Source organism: Chiloscyllium punctatum, chromosome 5, assembly GCF_047496795.1.
Source record: "Chiloscyllium punctatum isolate Juve2018m chromosome 5, sChiPun1.3, whole genome shotgun sequence".
Taxonomy (NCBI): Eukaryota; Metazoa; Chordata; class Chondrichthyes; order Orectolobiformes; family Hemiscylliidae; genus Chiloscyllium; species Chiloscyllium punctatum.
Genome location: NC_092743.1, coordinates 140,436,957 through 140,462,345, shown reverse-complemented (window position 1 = coordinate 140,462,345; position 25,389 = coordinate 140,436,957). Strand labels below are relative to the sequence as shown.

General features: G+C 40.2%; 1 protein-coding gene across 1 annotated transcript; it reads right to left on the bottom strand.

Annotated features, from left to right (window-relative positions):
- Positions 1-2,634: 2,634 nt before the first annotated feature.
- armc1 (armadillo repeat containing 1) lies at positions 2,635-25,358 on the bottom strand. The gene is made up of 7 exons (XM_072571529.1): positions 25,196-25,358; positions 21,157-21,370; positions 16,489-16,580; positions 13,966-14,155; positions 12,216-12,332; positions 10,972-11,046; positions 2,635-3,792 (listed from the first exon to the last, which is right to left on the bottom strand). The coding sequence occupies exons 2-7, from the start codon at positions 21,316-21,318 to the stop codon at positions 3,601-3,603; spliced, it is 828 nt and encodes a 275-aa protein (XP_072427630.1). The 5' UTR covers positions 21,319-21,370; positions 25,196-25,358; the 3' UTR covers positions 2,635-3,600.
- Positions 25,359-25,389: the final 31 nt, after the last annotated feature.

Sequence of the window (25,389 nt, the reverse complement as noted above, 5' to 3'; positions counted from 1 at the left end):
CAGGCAGAAAGGATGTCAGCATTTTGTGTTGGAGAGATCAGAATTCAATTAGATGTCATGTTTTTACATAAAAGGCTAAAGAAAGACCAGGAGTGAAAGTTCTTAAATAGGGAGAAGCCAATTTTACAAAGCTAAGATACGACTTTTTAAAATGGGGACTGGAAACAGCTACTTGAAACAAAGTATTAGCAGGGCAGTAGAAGGCATTCACGGAGATTGTAAGCATTCAAGACAAGTATGTTTCCACAATGATGATGGGTGAGCCTCCCTAATCTACAGCCTAGGATCTCAAAGAAGCATGCAGGTTAAGATAAGGCAACAGTAACAGGTCAGTCACCGACAGCTCAATATGGTAGAAAACCTAGAAGAGTAAAAGAAAGACGGAGTGAAATTAAAAACAAAATTAGGAAAGCAACGAGCAGATTTAAAGTTCATAGTTAAGTAAAATGACAGAATAAAGAGGTTTTATAAATAGTTTAGAGCATATGAGGTTAAAGGGTGGCCGTTTTGAGGTTGTTAAATCATGAGGGGTATAGATAAGGTGAATGACAAGGATCTTTTCCCTAGGGTGGAGAGTTCAAAACTAGGGGACATATTTAAGATGAGAGGACAAAAATTTAAACAAGACACGAGGGACTTTTTTTTTTACACACATAAGATGGTTCATGTGTGGAATAAACTGCCTAAGTGGTAGATGCAGCTACAGTTATGACATTTAAAAGACATCTGGGTAGGTTCACGAAGTGGAAAGGCTTGGAGGGATATGGGCCAAACACAGGCAGTGGGACTATTTAATTCAGAAGTGTGGACTGGTTGAACCAAGAGGTGTGTTTCTATGCTCTATGACTCTAAATCTATAACTTTACATTTTCCCTCATTATCCTCCATTTGCCAATGTTTTGCCTGACATTTAACGGTTCAATCTCTTTTTTTATCCCCCTCACAACTGGATTCGAGGATTGGGCAGGAAAGTGGCAGATGGAGTTCAACTAGTGTGAAGTAATGCATTTAGAGCGGTCAAACAATAAAAGGCAAGGCACAATAACTGGGAACAGACTGAGGGGGACAAAGTGAGAGATCATGGTGTGTATATGCAAAGGTCCCTAAAGGTAGCAGTACAGGTAGACAGAGTTGTAAAAAATTCAATGGATTACTCTCCTTCATTGGTAGAGAATACAAAAGTGGAGATACAATCCTGAAACTGTATAAAACACTTGAGGCTACAATTGGAGTATTGTGCGCAGTTCTGGTGACCACATTACACAAAGGACATAATACTCCAGAGCGACTGCAAAGAAGATTTAATGGAATGTTGCCAGGCTTGAGAGGGTGGGGTTGTTATTTTTGGAACAGAGAAGGCTGAGCGGTGACATGGTTGAGGGCTAGAGATAGAGTAGACAGAAGGAACCAGAACCCCTTTGCAGAAGGTTGAAAAACCAAGGGTCATAGATTGAGGTTGTGTCAGAAGGATTAGAGGGGATATGATGAAAAACCTTTTTAAAAATGAAGGTGGTGGTTGCCTGGAATTTGCTGAGATGATGCTGAAGACAGATACTCTGAAGTCCGTATAGAAAGTACCTGGATCTGCACTTTAAGTACTGCTAACTGCAGGACAATGGGCTGTGTGCAGAAAGATGGAGTTAGAAAGGGCATCTGGCGTCTTTGGGTTGGCACAGACAGGATGGGCCCAATGACTCCATTCTCTGCTGTATCATTTCCATCGTTCTAACCTGGAGCTTGATGCAAAATTACAAAGAACATAAGCTCAGAATGCACATGTTGAGATCACGCACATGCCAGAACTATGGGCACACAATCTTGACATCGATCTCTGGGACACCGAGGACATTTACAGCTCTTATCCTTCTGCTATTTCTCAAAACGTGTTGCACTTATATTGAAACCGTAACTAAAGTACTGTAGATGGTGTTGATCAATTTTGAACTTGTACTAAAAAGGAGTCTTGGTCTGATCAAACAGATGTAAATGCCTAAATACCAAATCACCACATAATACAATACAAAAACTGGCCTGGCAATAACAGTATTCTCAGCTTATAAAACAGTTATGTCATTCTTCCATAGGGGAGAAAATAAAATGAAATGAAATTTGTGAAAATAATTACAGAGTAAGTATTGTACCAGAAAAGTTAAAAATAGTCAGCTTCATCTAAAACAAAACTGGAAATATAACAATTCCAAGTGGCAGCATAGAAACGCACTGGTGCATAACTTCAGGAAAAGGATATGCAGTTTGGCAATTTAAATTAACTTAAACATAAATCAATGATTTTGGATTTCATCATTATTTTCGCCCAAAACTACAGTGAAAATAAAACTTAACAAAAGCCAGATTACAGGCTATATCTATAACCTCCTTTACAAATTGTTGGTCATGTTCTCCCAGTGATGAATTAACATCTTTTCATACGTACTGCACTTACCAGACCAACTGATCAGTGCCAGGCAGAAATGCAGATTATTTTTCATTTCAAATGATTTACAAGACTGAACAGAGTACGAGTGGGAACCTGCTTTCAGGGTATTAAGTTTAATAGAGTACTTGTTCCTAAAATGTACGAGAAAGTGTGCAGAAATGACAATATAAAAAAACTCATCTTTTAAAATGTGGAAATGTAGTCCATATACAATAGGTTTAATGGAAAATGTAGACACAGTGGAACATACAGGCTATTGGCACAAACTAAATGTTAATTACATGAGTGTAAATTAATAACAAAAATTTATATGCTGAATATTGTACATAGCTATCACCTCAAACATTTCAATGTCAAATTATCCATTGTTTTAATACATGTCATCTGACAATAAAACAAAACATTGCATTGTAACAGCAAGACATTGAGTACTCAAAGTGCAGTGAATAGGCTTTGACAGTTTTCCTTTACTGTTGCAAAATCAGATTAAAAGTCAGCACGCTGTACATTGACCAGGGTGCAACATTTATGTACAGAAAAGACTGAATATTAATAAGTTTCAAGAATAAACTGCACCAATAAGCATAATGAACTTCAGCATTCAGATGGAAACAGAAACCAGAAAGGCATGTGTAATGAAGGCTTTAGAATTTGAACAGAGAAATTAAGGCAAATGTATGCAATCCTTTAGGTCTCAAGCAAACTGCAAGTACTTGAAATGTCATTGAGATATGTAACATCAAAAAAAAAGCATAATTCATGCACAATACTCTTTATATTAACAAAGAGATTTTCTGTACAACATTCAAGTGATAGAGCTGAACGTGGGTACCCTATGTAGGATGCTGCAGAAGAATCCATCCAAACTCTGGTTTAAGCTTCACTTTTCATGTCATTTGGTATTGATGTAGAGCCATTGGAAGAAAATAATAAAACACATGATTGTGAGGCAATTTAAATTATAAAAGGCAGAAGGGATGTCTTCTATTGATGATGGCTTAACTTTTCATTTTAGTGAAAACGCAGTATGTGAAAAAGCCTCTATAAATTGTTTCTGCATTACTGCAAATTGCACTTGACAATTCACCACAACAATGGGAAAACAGGCTCCCTGTTTCCACAGTCCTACGCATACCCAAGTCTGGCGCGGCTACAACCACCTGTCACCAATAAAATGACCTTGATAAAAAGTTTGCTGCTGTACTAAACCAGCCACCACCAACTTCCTGCTTACTCCCAACACGGGACACAGCATTGTCCTCATCCTTTGCAGGACTCTCATCTTCAGGCAAGTAGTCTGGTAAATCTGTATTCTCCTCTACTTCAACAGATGCACCTTGGAATGGAACCAGCATCTATAAAGTAAAAATTAAAAACTTCAAACAATACCGGTGAACAGCATTTGGAGGGGGTGGAAATATTTCCTTCGGTTGTTTTAAACATATTCCTTTAAAATACATTTTCTACTTTATATATAACAGCAATTAGACATGCCAATAAAACACAGTAAAATATACATCAACTCTTTTGTGCAAGTTTTATTCTAAAGATTTTACGATGTTAACATTATTTTGATAAAATACAGTTGTACAGTCTAGTTACTACAACAAGCATTGTTTTCTATTTCTTAACTTTTGTTTTGAATTCCATCACTCAACTCAACCATGGGCAAGTACAAAATCCAAATCCACAATAAATGGGGAAATTACTCATGACACACTACCACTGAAACAAAAACACTGGACATGCACAAATGAAACAGTATGGATAATTGCTGGAAACAATATTCTTTTCTGTACATTACAAACCTGAACTTGGGTATAGAAGGTATTCATCTAAAGTTTGCATTTGAATCAGAACCTTAAATGCAGTAAACAATGAGGAAAGTGTAACAACTTCAGGAGGACACAGACAGACCGGTGAAAGGACAGACAATAGAGTCATAGAGATGTACAGCATGGAAACAGACCCTTCAGTCCAACCCGTCAATGCTGACCAGATATCCCAACCCAATCTAGTCCCACCTGCTAGCATCCGGCCCATATCCCTCCAAACCCTTACTATTCATATACCCATCCAAATGCCTTTCAAATGTTGCAATTGTACCAGCCTCCACCACATCCTCTGGCAGCTCATTCCATACACGTACCACCCTCTGCGTGAAAAAATTGCCCCTTAGGTCTCTTTTATATCTTTCCCCTCTCACCCTAAACCTATGCGCCCCTAGTTCTGGACTCCCCAATCTCAGGGAAAAGACTTTGTCTATTTATCCTATCGGTGCCCCTCATACTTTTGTAAACCTCTATGAGGTCACCCCTCAGCCTCTGATGCTCCAGGGAAAACAGCCCCAGCCTGTTCAGCCTCTCCCTGTAGCTCAGATCCTCCAACCCTGGCAATATTCTTGTAAATCTTTTCTGAACTCTCTCAAGTTTCACAACATCTTTCCGATAGGAAGGAGACCAGAATTGCATGCAATACTCAAACAGTGGCCTAACCAATGTCCTGTACAGCCACAACATGACCTCCCAACTCCTGTACTCAATACTCTGACCAATAAAGGAAAGCATACCAAACGCCTTCTTCACTATCCTATCTACCTGCGACTCCACTTTCAAGGAGCTATGAACCTGCACTCCAAGGTCTCTGTGTTCAGCAACACTCCCTAGGACCTTACCATTAAGTGTATAAGTCCTGCTAAGATTTGCTTTCCCAAAATGCAGCACCTCGCATTTATCTGAATTAAATCCATCTGCCACTTCTCAACCCATTGGCCCATCTGGTCCAGACCCTTTTGTAATCGGAGGTAACCCTCTTCGCTGTCCAGTACACCTCCAATTTTGGTGTCATCTGCAAACTTACTACCTGTACCTCTTATGCTCGCATCCAAATCATTTATGTAAATGACAAAAAGTAGAGGGCCCAGCACCGATCCTTGTGGCACTCCACTGGTCACAGGCCTCCAGTCTGAAAAACAACTCTCCATCACCACCCTCTGTCTTCTACCTTTGAGCCAGTTCTGTATCCAAATGGCTATTTCTCCCTATATTCCATGAGATCTAACCTTGCTAATCAGTCTCCCATGCCTTGTCAAATGCCTTACTGAAGTCCATATAGATCACATCTACTGCTCTGCCCTCATCAATCATCTTTGTTACTTCTTAAAGCAAAATCAAGTTTGTGAGACATAATTTCCCACGCACAAAGCCATGTTGACTATCCCTAATCAGTCCTTGCCTTTCCAAATACATGTACATCCTGTCCCTCAGGATTCCCTCCAGCAACTTGCCCACCACCGAGGTCAGGCTCACTGGTCTATAGTCCCATGGCTTGCCTTTACAAGCCTTCTTAAACATGGCACCACGTTTGCCAACCTCCAGTCTTCCAGCACCTCACCTGTGACTATCGATAATACAAATATCTCAGCAAGAGGCCAAGCAATCACTTCTCTAACTTCCCACAGAGTTCTCGGGTACACCTGATCAGGTCCTGGGGATTTATCCACCTTTAACCGTTTCAAGACATCCAGCACTTCCTCCTCTGTAATTTGGACATTTTGCAAGATGTCACCATCTATTTCCCTACAGTCTATATCTTCCATATCCTTTTCCACAGTAAATACTGATGCAAAATATTCACAAGGCCAATGAAATTAAAGATAGATAAATCACATATAGACTATCAAGTTTTCAGTAGCACAGAATTTGAATATTACTTTAAAGAAACGTGTTGGCAAAAATGTATAACCTTCATACATCAGGACAAATGCAACAATGTCAAATTTCAAACAATCACAAAATACAGGAGAAAACAAAAATGCTGACTTGTTGGCCAATCAACTTACTGAAGCTTTAGAGTCATAGAGATGTACAGCATAGAAACAGACCCTTCAGTCCAACCTGTCCATGCCGATCAGATATCCCAACTTAATCTAGTTCCACCTGCCAGCACCCGGCCCATATTCCTCCAAACCCTTCCTATTCATATACCCATCCAAATGCCTCTTAAATGTTGCAATTGTACCAGCCTCCACCACATCCTCTGGCAGCTCATTCCATACACGTACCACCCTCTGCATGAAAACATTGCCCCTTAGGTCTCTTTTATATCTTTCCCCTCTCACCCTAAACCTATGCCCTCTAGTTCTGGACTCCCCAACCTCAGGGAAAAGACTTTGTCTATTTATCCTATCCATGCCCCTCATAATTTTGTAAACATCTATAAGGTCACCCCTCAGCCTCTGATGCTCCAGGGAAAACAGCCCCAGCCTGTTCAGCCTCTCCCTGTAGCTCAGATCCACCAACCCTCGCAACATCCTTGTAAATCTTTTCTGAACCCTTTCAAGTTTCACAACATCTTTCTGATAGGAAGGAGACCAGAATTACACGCAATATTCCAACAGTGGCCGAACCAATGTCCTGTACAACCACAACATGACCTCCCAACTCCTGTACTCAATACTCTGACCAATAAAGCATACCAAACGCCTTCTTCACTATCCTGTCTACCTGCGACTCCACTTTCAAGAAGCTATGAACCTGCACTCCAAGGTCTCTTTGTTCAGCAACACTCCCTAGGACCTTACCATTAAGTGTATAAGTCCTGCTAAGATTTGCTTTCCCAAAATACAGCACCTCACATTTATCTGAATTAAACTCCATTTACCACAGAGAAAGCTACAGGGAGCCAAAAGGTTTCTGAAATTTGCAGGTAAGTTAATAAAAGTGCAACGCATTCCTTCTGTTTGCAGAGAATCAGTCCCCACTTGTCTTAAATTGGTGGTTAGCATTGCTATTAGCATACTAAATGGTTATTCAGTAAGTAATGTCCAATCATAGAATCACTAGCAGTAAGCATTTAGTTTGGGCCTTGCAAGTCTGGGCTGATTGATGACAGTCAACACTGCCTGCTACAAACATCCAAAGGAACATATTGTTGGATTTGATTGCCAGTTGCTGGGGTATGTTATCTATGTAGTTGGCATTGCATGGGCACTGCAATTGATACACAAGAGATTGTATGGGAGGCAAGACCTGTTATTGGAAAACACCATTCGCGTAGCCAATGCAGGGAGGCAACATGAAACTCCCTTTCACTGGTTATTAAAATCCATTTAACTCACTTGCACACGATGCAGAAACGGTATGCAAAGGTATTCTGCTGGACAATAGCTATATAAGCTATCCTGCTATAACACACTTTTCACCAACACAAATTTGCTGTAATGCGATTGACGAATTGGGGACGCTGTTTCTAAAGCGCAAACTTTTAAAAAGTGATTGGCTGTAATGCGATTACATCGCCAAAATTTTAAATGCTGTTTCTAAAGCACAACCTTTTTTAGAATGCAAGGGTGCACAAGAACGTAACCACCATGTTATAGCAGAACTTACTGTACCATGCAAATGGGCCAAAGACTTTAGGTTCGGAAGAGTGCCAAGTCTACCTCAAATTAGGCTGGAAAACAAGGTGATAGAGAATCTGTGGCATATTGAGTTTGTAGCATTAAGAAAACATCCCTAGATATAGGAGAGGATTCCTGATGAAGGGCTTTTGCCCAAAACATCGATTTTCCTGCTCCTCGGATGCTGCCTGACCTGCTGTGCTTTTCCAGCACCATTCTAATCTAGACTCTGATTTCCAGCATCTGTAGTCCTCACTTTTCCCTAGATATACAATTAGCAATGGTGTGACATGACTTCAATTTAAAATACTGTTAATAGATTGATAGCCTACATAGTTTAGCAAAGAGAGAGTTATGGATGAATGAATCCTTACGTGGGATAAGATATAGACATTATAGTTTTATACAAGCTGAAGTTGAGAGAGACTGGAGGGGGAGATGCCTGCAAGGGAAGCAGTGAAATAGTGGAATCTGTAGCCGCTGTGGGTGTGTTGTATTAAGAACTTTAACTCAAGGCTCAGTCAAATCAAAGATTTCACTTTTACCTAAAAAATGTTTTCATAAAAGATTCTATTCCGTGATCACTTATTTCTGAAAACATTTAGGACACTAATTGATCTCTGTTTATGAGAACTGTTTTATGGACCACTCCTACAAAACATACAAACAAGAAACAAGAAGAGACCACTCAGCCCCTTGAGCCTGCTCTGCCATTCACTATGGTCATGGCTGATCAGATTTTAACCTCAATTTTACACTCCTGCATATCCCTGATAATCTCTCAGCCCTTTGATAACCAAGAATCTACCTCTGCCTTAAAATATTTGACAATTCTGCATCTGCTACCTTTTGAGGAAGGGAATTCCAATGGCTTTCAACCATCAGAAAAAGCATGTTTTCTCATCTATTTTAAATAAGTGCGTCCTCTGACTCTTCTAAAGTCCAGAGGATCCAGGTCTAGCTTATCTAACCTTTCCCTAAAGACGTAATCCACTCAATACAGGTTATAAAGTAAACTTTGAACTGCTTCTAACTCGTTAACATCCTTCCATGAGTATTGTACATAGTATTGCACATACAGTCTTACCAATGCCTTGTACAACCGCAACATTCCTGATTGCTTGTTTCTATTAGAATTCAATCCATCCAGTTTCACCCATTACTTTTGTCGTCTCCTTTATTTCACTACAGTACATGAAAAGCTTTGATTTTCTAAAGAAGTTTCCAGCCATAAATAACAAAACTATCTACCCAACTCTGTTTGCTTAATATATTATCTTGCCTTCCCAAAACAAAACACACCAGAAGAACAATCAGATTGTAGAATGCTTATTGACCTATCCAGGTCCCATTTTCTTGTAAATGAGGTATGCAATTCGGCAGAACAATACTGGGTGAGTTGTCAGCGAAACATCTCCATGCTAGCCTTATCTGGAATACTCTAACAATTAAAGGACTCTCATACGCTGGGTGAAAGAAGCCCTGGTCAAGGCTCAAAGGCGAATAAACAGGATGACCCCTAGTTTTAAAACCCTTAGTTATTACAGAAGAATGAGTCTTTTTATTGTATGTTAACAGAATTTTGGGGAGAATTACTTGGAGTATTTAAAAAGGAAAATGTTGTAGAAACCAACTATTTGAATTCAACAGGTTAGCAAAATAAAGGCTCACAGAGTAAACAAAGAAAGGAACCACAAGCAGTTTTTTCTACATTTAAAGGAGGAAGGTGTTGCAGGCAGAAAAATGAAAAGCAATGTTTTAGTCAGCTATAACAAACAGACTGCAAGATTTCCCTATGATCATCTGGACAATTTTATAGTAAAAGAAATTTAATGTTCTCAGCCGTTATCTTTTTTATTCTCCTCCTGCTAATTTTCACTTGTCTTGAAAGTCTTTATACATTTCTTCCCTTCCCCAACCATAAATTTGTATTAGTCCTCTTTAATGTGAAATCAAATCTGATGAGGTAAATTCAATGTTCAGACTTCAAAACAACCAAAGAATCTAAAATAAAAATGGCTTATGCTTCTCAATGCTGACGCAAAGCTTTAAAATGCGAGTGTTTAGATATTACAAAACATCAGACAGCTATTTTACTTGGATATTAAGTACAGGTTTGTACACAGTAGTATAAACTTTCTTTGTAACATTAAAAACTTGCTCGGGATGGGACACAATATCAGAGCAAGTGGAATCACTTATCAGATAATCAAAAGTAATTCCACAAACTGACTCAAGTTTGAGAAAATTTATCAGTCTGCAGAAGTATCTCATCACCAGGAAGATTTTTTTATTTAAACTCTATAAAAAGGTTGACCTACAACTACACAATTAAGAACTTTAGCTATAAAATTTATGTTCATAAAAGCTATGTGTAACCACAAAGGGCAATACATTTTTAATGAGAATCACTTAGGACAAACATAATGACCCATAAAGAGTAGGACAAGTTCAACACATAAATCACACAGAACACTTGTTAGATAATCTGACAATACTTTATACTGTGATTATGTCTACATTAATGTTAAACCTTTGGTATTATCCAGAATACAGGACACTTGGACCACTTTTTTTTTTAAAAAGTGGCTCCAATAATTTAACCAAGGATTAAATTAGAAAATCTAGACCTAGAAAATTTTCTGAAGAAAAACAAAATGTCTACTATTTACAAAAGAATGCGTGGAAGAAATTTACTGCTAAGTATAAATGATAAACATACTGTTGTGCAAATGCCACATAAGAATAGAACTACGAGACAAGGTATTGCGTACATCTCTATTGATTGCGCAGTTCAGAGGGCATTAATCTATTTTATTAAATAAAATGTAGGCATTGACTCAACCACGAGAACCTAGCCATTTTTAGGGTCCAGCAAGTTGGTGGTATAAAGCAAAAAAAAAGCACACAACATCCAGAAAGAGAGAAGGATAAATAAGAACGAGAGTTAAGATCTAGTTCCTCCCATGTATCTTGTAGGTGCTCATTTTTGATTCGACCAATGTTTATTAATACCAAGAATACATTGTTTGTTCTTATATTGCCACAAAAGACACAAGGGTCTTGGGGCTAAAGAAGAAATATACAATGTTTAAAATATGTTTAAGTAATCTCCCTAGTAGACGTATCTTACCTCCTCTCCATTTTCATTTTTGATCACTTGTTGTGCTTTCAAAATTTTGGTTGCTGCAATAGCAGATGCCAGTGCCTACAATAAAAATAAACACAGGTAATGCCAGGAGTTAGGCTCGTGTTGAGGTATAGAAAACATGGAAAGGGTTTGACATTTCCAATAGTGGTTTGAGTAGCACCACAAAGTACTGATCATTTTTTGATCAGCTTCTGGAATAAAAGCACTTTACTTATCCAAGCAGTAAATAAACTATATAAATCTGCATAGAAATTGAGAGAGCAACTATATCATTACAATCCCTTTATTTTGCCGTTTTTTAAAAAAATTGAACGTCAAGAAAATAGTTAAACTAATTCTCATTTTTCTTTTTCAGAAGAAGTACCTCAGAAACAATTTAGGAACACAGGACCAGGAGTAGGCCATTCAGCCCCTCAAGCCTGTTCTACCATTCAATGCGATTATGGCTGATCTGTTGCCCAACTCTGAAGATCTTTGCTTAACAAAACTTTTCCTATACCAGATTTAAAATTAACAACTGATCCAGCATCCACTGCTGTTTGTGGAAGGGAGTTACAAACATCTACCATCCTTTGTGTAAAGAAGTGTTTCCTAACATCTCTCCTCAGTAGTCTGGCCCTAATTCTCAGACTATGCCCCTTGTTCCAGTATCCCCAACCAATGGAAGTATCCTTATCTACCCTGTTTCTTCCTGTTAATATCTCGAATACTGCACTCAGATTGCCCCTTAATTTTCTAAATTATAGAGAAAGCAGACCTAATTTGTGTAATCTCTCCTCATACCTTAAGCCCCAAAGTCTAGTTTGTAAACCTGAAATAACTCCAGAGGTCAGTGTCCCGTCACCAAGTCACCGTTTATTTACACGTGGGAAGTCCTCAACTCTGGCACAGCTTCTGAGGCTGCACCAGTGTCAGAATCTCTGACACTTTTTTCGTCAGCCAGTGGCCCTGATTGGCTCAGATTAATAACACCAATCAGGGAACTCATTTTCTATGAAGTCCACCTGGCTGACCTCGTTACAATCACTACAAACCTACACTGCATTCATGGCTATGCAAGGAGGTTAAAGATAATATAAGGGAAAAAAAAAACTAAGGCCTACTATATTGTAAAGGTCAGTGGCAGGTTGGAAGATCGGGAAACCTTTAAAGATCAAAGGTAGAACACCTCACTTACCAAGGGTATTCGCAAACAGTAGTCACGTTTCTTTCAAAACCAGACTTACCTCTGCTTTTAGGTCAGAACGGATCCGTACAATACATCTTTTTACAGTCATTTGGAAAGTAAAACTGATGACACCTTTAATTTTCAACAATGCTTCTTCACACATATTTCTCCGTGACTAAAACAAAACCCCAAAAGATCATTTAAACCAACAGAACAATCAGTTTGAAATATTTCATCATGTAAAATTATAAAACTGTCAAAGTAAAAATGAACACTCATCAGCTTGAGAAACGACAAAGACCCACAGAGTACATGGCTTTATTAACTCATGCTAAAAATGGAGTGCATTTGTAAGCCCTATCCCTTTAATGGAGCAATGCATAATCATTGTAACTTGACAAAGGTGATAATGAACTTATTTGTGGTGCAGAGGAAATCTTTAAATTAGCAGCTGGTGGTAAATCACTGGCTCCTTCCTTCATGTACATAGCAAGTTTATCAAAATCATAAGAAGCAAACAAAAAGTTACCAACTTTAAGTCTGTTGTTCATTTGCAATGTTCCTGTTCTTTATTTTGTTTTCTCCTTTTATAAACAAGTATTCAACAAAATGATAAAGAACAGCAGCCAATGCATCCACACCATTGTGTGCAAATTGCATTCACTTAGTCCCATCCCACAGCTTTCACTTTATTTTCCTTTCTCGTATACATCTCTTTCAATATGATACTAAGCTCGGGGGAATAGTGAATTGTGGGGATGACGCTGGGCAACTTCAGGAGGACATTGACAAATTGGCCAAATGGGCAGACACCTGGAAGATGAATTTCAATGCAGAGAAATGTGAAAAAATGCATTTTGGTGGAAGAAACATGGGCAGACAATACAAGCTTAACGGCACAATTTTGAGGGGAGTATAGGAGCTAAGGGATCTCAGGATTCACGTCTGGGCGAGTGGTGGAGGCGGATTCCATACTTAAGTATCTGTACAGAGATAATCTGTCCCTAACAGGGTGCCATAAATGGCGACATAGCAAACTTTTTATTGCACTCATTCGAGTGCACTTGACAATAAATTCAATTCAATAAAGCTAACTGATACGAGGTTTCAAATAGAGCTGGATAGATCTTTGAAAATGATGAATTTATGGGAGGCAGGGGAGAAGAATGGGACTAGATGGAAAGCTCTTTCAGTGGATCATAGGTCAAATGTCCTCTGGCCATTGGTCATATGGTAAATTGTATGCTTCAATAACCATTTTGGACCCATTTCCATAACCTTTTGCTCTAACAACTCAAGTGTAAAAAGATTGTTACAATTACAGTCGTTCCCTTCCCCACCTTCCTTCCCAGACCACCAGCTCTCACCTTCCATGCTTTCTTTCCTCCCCTCACATGCTACACCCCTACTTCCTACTCTACTTCACCCCTTCTCCCTAGTTCCCTTTCCACCATCTCTCCTCCTCAGGTCTCTTCTTCACCCACATCTCTCTTCCCTCCTTTACCGACTAACTCATACATTCTCCCACCTTCCACATCCTCAGATCACTGTCTCCACTCCATCTCTTTCCTTCCCATCCTCTTCAGCTCTACTTCTTCCTCTGTCTCCTTCCTCTCACCCCTCCAACCCTAACCCCATCTCAAACAACCACCACCCTTCTTCCATTCCCCTGCCTTCTCCACTTACCCTCCCAACCCTTTTCCTACCACACTCCCCTTCCTCTTCCATCCTCCCACCAAAGCTTTGCCCGTCCCTCCTCCATTGACTTCAAAAAAGGAGAAATTGCTCTCAATGATTTGATTTCTTACCGCATCATCCAAACCATCTATCTGCAAAGTAACGGTTTTCGCCCGTTTGTTAGTGCTTCCCAAGAAAAACTGTGGTTTGCGTCTATGTGAATTATGATCATTTGTGTAGTCATACTCTTCAGTGCTCGATGACTGCAAAATCTCATACACTTCATTTGCTAATTTCTTCGTTTCACCAGGTGTCGTCGTTCTGAAAAGAAATGATATGAAATGTAAAGCCTTTGAATTAATCCAAGCACCTTCATAAGAGTCAGATTTACGTAATAATGACCTTTCCTCCGACACATGTTCAGAAGTGGGATGTTCACTGGGCTTTGCAATGTTCAGTACCTTTTGCAAAGCCTCTGTTACTGAAGCATTCCAAGCCCCCACACACAGTAAAGACCTGGGCAATGCCACGCAAGTGCAAAGAATGGCCATCTCCAACAAGAGTGCAGACAGCCATCTCCCCATGATAGTCAGCGGGCTTTATCACTGAATCTCCTATCAATATCCAGGAGGGTGAAGCTGAACACAAGACGAGCTATGTAAATACTGTAGGTAGGAAAACAGGTTGGAGGGTGGTAATGCAAAAACCAACACTTCCTCACTCCCAAAGGCCTGTCTACGAACTAAGACTGATGTCAAGGGTGCAATGGAATCTTCTCCACTTATGTTGGAACTGAATTTGACAACTTTCAGGGGAAATACGGTGGCTCAGTGGTTAGCACTGCTGCCTCACAATGCCAGAGACCCAGCTTTGGTTCCACCCTTAGGCAACTGACTATGCAGAGTTTGCACATTCTCTGTATCTGCTTGGGTTTCCACCAGTGTCCTGGTTTCATCCCACAGTTCAAATAGTTGCAGATTAGGAAGATTGGCCATGCTAAACTGGCTGTAGTGTTCAGGAATGTGTTAGCTAGGTGGATTAACCATGGGAAATACAGGGTTAGGCTGATGGGTCTAGGTGGGATGCTGTTCAGTGCGAACCTGACGGGCCAAATGGCCTATTTCCACATTGTAGGGATTCTATGAAACTCTATATCATCCAGGATAAAGCCATCCATATGCCACCTCAAACATACATTTGCTACTTTGCATCACCAGCACATAGCAGAGGCAATGTGTACCTTCCACAAGATGCACTGCACCATCTAATCATTTGCCCAAAATCTTGAAGTCCAAAACACTGGAGGTGTATCTAGACAAGGCAAGTCACCACCTCCTTCTCAACTAATTAGTGTTATGGTCACTGTTAATTTTATTACTGGACAAGACATACTCCAGACTGAAAGTTACCTCAAGGTTGTTTTTGTTCTAATAGTGATTTTTCACCAAAACAAAAATACTCAATTCTACAGATTCAGGTCCAACAATAAAACCAAAAGGTTTGTTACACAAAAGAACCAAACTATTTACATATAAATTTAAAGATTTCGAAACACATGGTAATATATAATCTGATGAATTCCCCAAATTCCTTTTTACAGTATGATTTGGAGGTGTCGGTTTTGGATTGGGGTGGACAAGGTCAGAAGTCACACGACACCTGTTATAGTCCAACAGGTTTATTTGAAATCACAAGCTTTCAGAGCGTTGCTCCTTCATCAGATGAATTCATCCGAGAATGAGCAGCGGTCCGAAAGTTTGTGATTTCAAATAAACCTGTTGGTCTATAACTGGTGTCATATGACTTCTGACCTTGTCACAGGACACACAGCAGAAAGAATTCCAACTCAGCTTTGAACAACTAAATAACTAGAGCTTTAGCCAAACACTTTGGTTTGGTCTGTAATGTTTAAACAAGACTTTTCTCATTGAGGTGAATGTACAAGCTAGTCATTAAATTACGTTTGTTTTTCTCCCTGCCTTAAAAGGGCTGGGTCTGAGTGGATGCTCTTTGAGGGTCAGTGCAGACGCGATGGGCGGAAAGGCCTCTTTTCACACGCTAGGGATTCTATAATCCCCTTCAGACACAAAAAACCCATATGCCACTAATTCAAAACTCAAAATATCCAAAATTGAAGGATATATATGATTAATCTATAAATCTCATGCCATTAGGGACTGATTAGCAATAATGGTTAACCCTGCCAGTGATACTCGCACCCCAAAAAGATATAGAAAATTGAAATCAACTGCACAAAATCCTGTGCAATATTCTATTATAAAGCTATCAATATTTACTAGCAACATGTGCTGCACTTATAGGTGGTGCTACAATAGATCTTCCAGTAACAAATCCGAGAGGGATTCCCCACAATTTTATGAATAACTCATGGTGCTGCACAAGAAATGCTAATCAGTACTGATCATACGATATTGGTAAACGTATCCCCAGAGTACAAATTTCGTCACATTGCAGCATTCATCTCCATTGAGTAAAAGGACACCAAGGTCCAAAAGACATTTTTCCCCCATCTTTTACACAAACACAGAAATGAGATCTCTCATAACACAATGAAAAGGCTCCTTAGAAGAATATCCAAGAATGCAACCTTTGCAGCTTTCAGATTCAGAATTAAACTAGTAACCCAGCCTTACTTTTGGATCACATTTTGTAAACTTAGCATCATGCCCAGTTCAGTTTTCATTTTCTCTCTGCTGGAACGGCATTCTGCCAGATAGCGCAGAGCCTAAAGTGCAGAAGGGGAAAATAACACAGCTGAATTAGTCATCACTGACAACAGGAAAATCATTTACAATAACAACTGATAAAAACAATTAAGATAAGTAGAAAATGCAAATGAGAGTTTTCTAAACAACTTTACTCCTTTAATAGCATTACTTTAACACTCCTTTCATTACAATCATACTGTAATCACAGTTTTAAGTGTAACAGTTTTCTGTCTATCCTTCCAATTGCCTAAAACGTTAATCCAGACACCCCCATGCAACAATGGAAGGAAGGTATCTTGAAGCATTCTTGATAATAGGATTATTATGGCAATATGATGAAATTCTACTTTAAAAGATGAGGCATTAAAAGCAGCCGGGAAGTCACAACCTTTAGCTGACAGACAAAATTGTAACAAATTTCTCATGAGTGAGGAATTATTTATCACCAAGAAAACAGATTTCTCGGTTTCCATCAATAAAATGATTAATATATCTATAACAATGTGACTAAAAATAGAATAGTACAGTACAGGCCCTTCGGCCCTCAATGTTCTGCCAACCTTTTATCCTACTCTAGGATCAGACTAACCTACATACTCTTCATTGTATTATCTTCCATGTGCCTATCCAAGAGTCGCTTAAATGTCCCTAATGTATCTGACTCTACATTCTACGCACCCACCACTTTCTGTGTAAAGAACCTATCTCTGATCTCCACTAAACCTTCCTCCAATTGCCTTATATTATGCCCCCTTGTGATAGCCATTTCCACCCTGGGAAAAGGTCTCTAGCTACCCACTCTATCTATGCCTCGAATCATTTTGTACACCTCTATCAAATCACCTCTCATCCTTCTTTGCTCCAATAAGAAAAGCCCTAGCTCCCTCAACCTTTCTTTATAAGACATGCCCTCCAGTCCAGGCAGCATCCTAGTAAATCTCCTCTGCGCCTTCTCTAAAGCTTCCACATCTTTCCTATAAGACAACCAGAACTGGACACAATATTCTAAGTGTGGTCTAACCAGGGCTCGACAGAGCTGCAGTGTAACCTCACAACTCAAACTCAAGCCCCCTTAAATTCAATCCCCCATTAAGAGTCATAGAGATGTACAGCACGGAAACAGACCCTTCAGTCCAACCTGTCCATGCCGACCAGATATCCCAACCCAATCTAGTCCCACCTGCCAGCATCCGGCCCATATCCCTCCAAACCCTTCCTATTCATATACCTATCCAATTGTACCAGCCTCCACCACATCCTCTGGCAGCTCATTCCATACACGTACCACCCTCTGCGTGAAAAAGCTGCCCCTTAGGTCTCTTTTATATCTTTCCCCTCTCACCCTAAACCTATGCCCTCTAGTTCTAGACTCCCAGATCCCAGGGAAAAGACTTTGTCTATTTATCCAATCTATGCCCCTCATACTTTTGTAAACCTCTATAAGGTCACCCCTCAGCCTCCGACGCTCCAGGGAAAACAGCTCCAGCCTGTTTAGCCTCTCCCTGTAGCTCAAATCCTCCAACCATGGCAACATCCTTGTAAATCTTTTCTGAACCCTTTCAGGTTTCACAACATCTTTCTGATAGGAAGGAGACCAGAACTGCACAAAATATTCCAACAATGGCCTAACCAATGTCCTGTACAGCCGCAACATGACCTCCCAACTCCTGTACTCAATACTCTGACCAATAAAGGAAAGCATACCAAACGCCTTCTTCACTATCCTACAGTCTATATCTTCCAAATCCTTTTCCACAGTAAGTACTGATGCAAAATATTCATTTAGTATCTCCCCCATTTTTTGTGGCTCCACACAAAGGCCGTCTTGCTGATCTTTGAGGGGCCCTATTCTCTCCCTAGTTACCCTTTTGTCCTTAATATATTTGTAAAAACCCTTTGGATGCTCCTTAATTCTATTTGTCAAAGCTATCTCATGTCCCCTTTTTGCCCTCCTGATTTCCCTCTTAAATATACTCCTACTTTCTTTATACTCTAAAGGATTCACTCGATCTATCCTGGCTATACATGACATATCAGAAACCCTTCCTGGACACATCTGACAAAATCTGCTCCATCCAAATTATTTGAACTAAGAAGGTTCCAATCAATATTAGGGAAGTTAAAGTCACCCAAGACAGCAACCTTGCTACTTCTGCAGAGTTACAGAAGTGTATGAGATCATGAGAGGCACGGATAAGATGAATGCACTCAGTTTTTTTCCCAGAGTTGGGGCATCGATGACAACAAGGCATGAGTTTAAGGTTAGAGGGGAAAGAATAAAAGGGAACCTGAGGGATGAGTTTTTTTTTAAAAACACAGGATTCCAACTCATTTGGAATGAGTTGACAGTGGAAGTGGTTAAGGCAGGTACATTAACAACATTTAAAAGGCATTTGGACAAATACTTGGATATGAAAGTGTTATGGAGATGTGGGTGTATTTTTAGAGAGTTAAAAGCAGCAGAACTAACAGACACAGCACCCAGTGTTCTCAATAAGACAACAATGTAACACATGCTCGAACAACTCGATTAACTCGCTGCCTGGAGACAAAAACAAATCTGAATTCTGCCAATCAGTTTAAATAGTACCCCGAAAAATATCAAACTCCAGTCCAGTTCTGACTTTGGCATATTGACAATCTTAAAAACCAATGACACAATCCAATGCTTTGAGGGTATAAGACCTGGGAAAATTGAACTGTTGAGAGGAGAACCAACAAGCCCAGCAGGTAAACAGACTGCCTGAAAATAGCTCTTTTTAAAAGGCACTCAAAACTGCTGACGCTTTTATATAGAACAGGTGGCAATATTTGCGGCTGGGAAGTAAAGAAAATACTTACTTCTTCATAAATATTCAAAATAATTAACGTCTTACTTTGTAAAGCAAGAAGTTTCAAAAGAATTTGCAGTACCTGATACTCAAAAAAGCAGATTTCTTTTGCAGGTTCCAAGTCATAGTTCTCTGTCAAGCAAAACCACTCGGCCATTCTGATTCTTTATGTCAAAACAATTTAATCTTAATCACAGTCATATTATGCTGGTGCTATGCCTTTTCATGCTCAACTGACCATGGAAGAAATTGCAAGCGCATCTCACAGTCAATACAGGTGCCACTCTCCTGCACTCACTGTGTTTCTCCCAATAGCCTTTGTTCAGCAGGAGACAATGCCATTCTATTCTTCTGTCATTTGCCACATAAGCTGGTTAGTAATAGGTACGCAAGGTAGGATTATGATATGATTTTGAATATTTCCTGTGTCCGGTAAAATACAGTTATTTTCCAGGAAAGTTCTTCTACCAGGCAATGCTGGAAATTCTTTAATTTAAAGCTGCAAAACTTATCATTCCCATCAGTCCAAAAACAACTGACCTATCGTCCCGAGACAATGATTACTCATCTGAAATGCTGCAAACTGCCACTTCGCACAATACCAATCAAACCCTTGAAAAAAGGTTATATTTCAATGTGATTATCTTTCATTATTTAAATTCCAGTGTATAGGCCTGTTCCACTCAACCTCTCTTCATAGGACGGCCCCTGCTAAATTTTTTGCTGTTTACTTTGCTAAATTTCAATGATTCATGTCCAAGAATACCCAGATCAACAAAAATTCCAGAAACTGAGTAGGCTGTTATTTGATTTTACAAGTAGAGACAAAGACCAAGCAAGGAAGTTAAGGTGAACGTTTATAAACAAACATGGTCAGACTTCCAATAGATTGTATTTATTTCTGAGCATCACTCTTCAGGAACGATGAAAATGTTTTGGAGAAGATTTAATCAGAATTTTAACAAAGATGAGGGCCAGCAGTAGAAACGAGAGAAGTTACAATTATTCTTCTTGGAGCGGACAACTAAGGATTTACCAACTACAAAATCATGTCTCGTTTTGTTTTTGAATTTGCAAGCATGGGCTGATAGAGGACAGTTGGTACTGCTGAACATTACTGACTGTACCAATTCTGCACACACCATCAATTAAAGAAACATGGGTCATTTACACATGCTTGAAGCAGCATACATCATGCAGGGATTCATTCCTTGCAAAAAGAAATATGTTCAAGCCTTAGCCTTTTATATAACCAGGAGCTTAGGAAGTACTTGGTTCCCAGTTAACTTCTCCATGGCAATACCACAGCCAGAATTGACTTTCCAAATGACCAGAATTCTTTTTCTTTCCTTTACAAATTGCTGCAATGGTTTAAAATTTGGCATACTTGCAATTGACCTGATGAGTATAAGATGAAATGCTTTGGTAACATCTCTTTTAGAAAATATTCAAGTTCAATAATTGTTACAATTGCAAATTTTTGCAGGAATTACAAGAGGGAAAGTGAGCTGATATTTAGTGAAACTAACAGAGAATGCAGCTATTAATTTAATCTCAGAACAATGCAAATTGACAAAACCCAATAATCCCATTTGATTTTTCCCTACTTGCACTAGTAAACCTCTTAGTTAACGAAAGTTGTAAATTAACTATAAACCTAAATACAAACAGCGATACAGACAAAATCTTTTGGTAGATGCTGAACTTGTATCAATAATTTTGAAAACCGAAGTACATACAGCTGAAGTAAATTAACACTTACCAAAAGTGCAGAATAAACAACTTGAGGATTTGAGTGGTCTAGGAACAGGATTAACCCGGGCAGACATCCCTGATCCTGAACAATTGCTCGCCTGTTTAAGGGGTCAGATGCTAAATCTTGCAGCTGGTTTACTACTGCGAGGGCATCAGGCTCCCCACTCATCGTGCCACCATCCACTATGCCACATGTGTTAAGCAAGTTTGTCAAAAATTTCCTGCAAAATAAACACACATTAGGCCAATGACAAATTGAATACAATAATAACATTTAGTTAAATTTGAGCAATCATTTCCATCTTACACACTCAAGTGTCAGTAATTTTTTTATTGAAGCCATCAATGTAGATAACTCTGGTTGATCATGTAGCAGTGCTTCATGTTAGTGAACTTTTAAGAAAATGTCATTCACAACTAATCAGATTTTTAAAAAGTGCCATTTCATATGTACTCCAAAGTACTAAACCCAGGTGAAGCTACAGGATTTAGACTACATGAACACACCAAGATTGAAAAATAGCCATTGCAGTACCCGAAGCCCAACTAAAGTAGTCATAGTCTTACCAAACCATTGGACTACTCTCTTATCAGAGAGAGAGCGCGAGAGAGAGAGAGCGAGAGACACAAACAACTGGAGGTGATTTAAACTGGGGGTCACCACATATCACGTAAGGGGAGAAGTTCAGAAGGTAAATCCTTCAAGGTAACGTCAGCCAGTGTATGCATTGAACCCATGCTGTTGGTATCACTCTGTACTGCAAACCAACCATCCAGTTAACTGAGCTGACTAACCTCTGTTAAGTCTTGTTAAAGAAAACCAGAGCTGAAGCACCAGAGATCAAGTGCAGTTCAAACTCTGACAGTCATCTAGACTCAATACGTTAGCTTGCATTCTCTCCATGGATGCTGCCTGACCCACTGTAATTTCCAGCATTTTTTGTTTCCAATTCTGATTCCAGCATCCGCAGTAATTTGTTCCAACCAAGAGCAGTTACTTCAATATAGAGTTGATGGTTTGGAAACAGACCCTTTGGTCAAATCAATCCATGCGATCATGTTCCCAGACAAAACTAGTCCCATCTCTTGCATTTAGTCCAAATCTCTCTAAACTTTTACTATTCATTAATTTTTCCAAATGTCTTTTAATTGTTGCAACTGTTCCTGCATCTACCACTTTCTCTGGCAGTTCATTCACATAAGAACTACTTCGTAAAAAAAAAAAATTGCTCCCCCCTGCGACATCCTTTTTAAAGCTTTGTGATTTTGGAGAAAATTTGTAGCTCAGATTGTGTTCCGGTTGTAAGTTTGCTCACTGAGCTGGTAGACTTGTTCTCAGACATTTTGTCACCATGCTCAGTCACATCATCAGCAAGCCTCCGATGAAGCGCTGGTGCTCTGTCCCGCTTGCTAGTTGTGTGTCTTGGTTTGTTGTGGTGGGCGATATCACTTGCGTTCTTTTGCTGAGGCGTTGGTAATTGAGGTGCAAATCGAAATGTTTGCTAATGGAGTTCCGGTTTGATTGGCAGGCCTCTAGGAATTCCCACACGTTTTTCTTTAGCCTGTCCCAGGATGCATGTATTGTCCCTCCTCCTCTACGTAAACGGATACTAGTGATAGTTGGTCATGTCGTTTGGTAGCTAGTTGGTGCTCACGTATCCCGGTGGCTAGATTCCTGCCCGTCTGTCCGACGTAATGTTTGTTGTGGTCCTTGCAAGGTATTTTATGTATGACGTGTATTCTGCTGGTTGTTGGTACAGGGTCCTTTAAATTCATCAGGAGTTGTTTCAATGTGGTGGTAGGTTTGTGGGTTACCATGATGCCTAGGGGCTGCAGTATTCTGGTCGTCATCTCTGAAATGTCCTTAATACATGGCAGTGTGGCTAGAGTTTCTGGACGTGTTGTGTCTTCTTGTTTTAGGTTTGTTGTATAGGAATCAGTGAATGCACTTATTGGGTACCCGTCGTTTCCGAATATGCTGTATAGGTGTTTTTCCTCAGCTTCTCTTAGCTCGTGGATGCTGCAGCGTGTTGCGACTTGTTTAAATAATGTCCTGATGCAGCTCTTTTTGTGGGTGCTGGGATGATTGCTCCTGTAGTTGAGTATCTGGTCAGCGTGTGTGGCTTTCCTGTAAACGCTGGTCTGTAGCTCTCTATTGGCTTTGCATTCTACCGTGACACTTAAAAAAGGACAGGCTATGCTTACACACAGCAATAACATGGACAGTTCAGATATTTGGATAAAGAATCTTCAGACTGAGCACTCAAGACACGGAAAAAGCCGTCTGAGTATGAGGGATGAAGTTCAACCACAGGGATGCAGACAAAAAGGACTTCTGAGCAGCACTGGGTGAATTATTAGAGGCCTGGCATTCAAACTGGAACTCCATTAACAAACATCAATATGGACCCCATTTACCAATCTCTCAGAAAAAGAACTGGGAGAGATATCAGCCACCACAACAAACCAAGACAGATAAATGGAAAGCAGGACAGAAAACCAGTGCTTCACCGGAGGCTCACTGATGGTGATAAAACATAGAACAAACCTACCAACTCAAGAGAGTAAACTTACAAGCTTTTTAAAACATTCTCCGCTCACCTTAAAAATATGCCCATAGTTTTGAACTCACCCACCCTGAGGGAAAAGGCCCTTGTCATTCACCTTTCTTATGCCAGTCTTTTCAGACTGGAGGCATGTGACCAGTGGAGTGCCACAAGGATTGGTGCTGGGTCCACTACTTTTTGTCATTTATATAAATGATTTGGATATGAACCTAGGAGGTATAGGTAGTAAGTTTGCAAATGACACCAAAATTGGAGGTGGAATGAACAGCGAAGAAAGTTACCTCATTACAACAGGATCTTGATCAGATGGGCCAGTGGGCTAAGAAGTGGCATGGATGGCAAAATCACAAGGGGCATGGATAGGATAAAGAGACAAAAGTCTTTTCCCTGGGGTCAGGGAGTAAAGAACTAGAAGTGCATAGGTTTAGGGTGAGAGGGGAAAGATATAAAAGGGGCAACTTTTTCACACAGAGGGTTGGACATGTAATGAATGAGCTGCCAGAGGTGGTGATGGAGGTTGGTACAATTGCAACATTCGAAAGGTATCTGGATTGGTATATGAATAGGAAGGGTAAAGGGAAATGGGCAGAGAGTGTGGTGCTGGAAAAGCACAGCAGGTCAGGCAGCGTCCGTGCAGCAGGAAAATTGATGTTTCGGTCAAAAGCCCTTCACCCACGAATGGCTTTTGCTTGAAACATGGATCTTCCTGCTCCTCAGATGCTCTCTGACCTGCTGTGCTTTTCCAGCACCACACTCTTGACTCTAACCTCTAGCATCTGCAGTGCTCACTTTCACCTTTAGAGGTATATGGGCCAATTGCCAGCAAACGGGACTAGATTAGGTTGGGATTTCTAGTCGGCATGGACGGGTTGGACCAAAGGGTCTGTTTCCATGCTGTACATCTCCATGACTCTGTGATCTTATAAACCTCACTAAGGTCACCCCTCAATCTCACATAATTTATCAAGAGGGATGATGCCAAAATGGAGTGAGACTAATTAGTAATTACTGCTGGCAAACCTTCTTCTGTGATGTAATGTTCTCATTTTAGTGTTATATCCAAGGTCACAGGGTTCATGGAAAAATGGCGAGACCATCAAAGCCTTGTGTGCCCTCTACAAAACCTGCCTTATTCTTGTAAGCCAGCAACTGTGATTGTACACCTTTAAAATTTTACACACATGTAAACCACAAAAGAATAACCAAAACCCGTTTGCTCAAACACTTCTTTCAAAAATAGCCGGGAAGAAGCTCAGCCCGACGTTGGAGAGAGAAAACAGTGAAAAAAAAAGACGAGATTCTAAGTGCGGGCCTAAATTAGAGCAACGTTTTTTCTTTTTTAAAGAAAGATGCCAGCCCTAAAACAGGACGGAGTGTAAATGAAACGAAAGCTGTGATATGAGAGTGTGAGGCCGGTGAGGGAGGGTGTCACTGTGGGGGCCGCACGGGCCCCGGAGTCGAGTACACGCCTTGGCCTACCTTGTTCCTCCCGGCCGGCGGGCGGGCGGGCGAGCAGCCGCTCCTACACAGTAAACCCCGCGCCGATGGATGACTCGTCCCCCCCCTCTCAAACACCTCCTACAATCCTCAGTGATCGCCGCTGTACCTGCTCCCGAGGCCGGGCCACCCACTCACTCACACCGCGCCACCTCATTGGCTCACAGCCACGTGCT

Bases quoted from the DNA above. Each gene is read 5' to 3' on its own strand.
- armc1 (XM_072571529.1), bottom strand. From the start codon at position 21,318: ATGAGTGGGGAGCCTGATGCCCTCGCAGTAGTAAACCAGCTGCAAGAT. The intron at 16,581-21,156 runs GTAAGTGTTAAT...TCTGCACTTTAG, and splicing joins TTGTTTATTCTGCACTTTTG to GCTCTGCGCTATCTGGCAGA. The intron at 3,793-10,971 runs GTAAGATACGTC...TTTACTTTATAG, and splicing joins AAAATGAAAATGGAGAGGAG to ATGCTGGTTCCATTCCAAGG.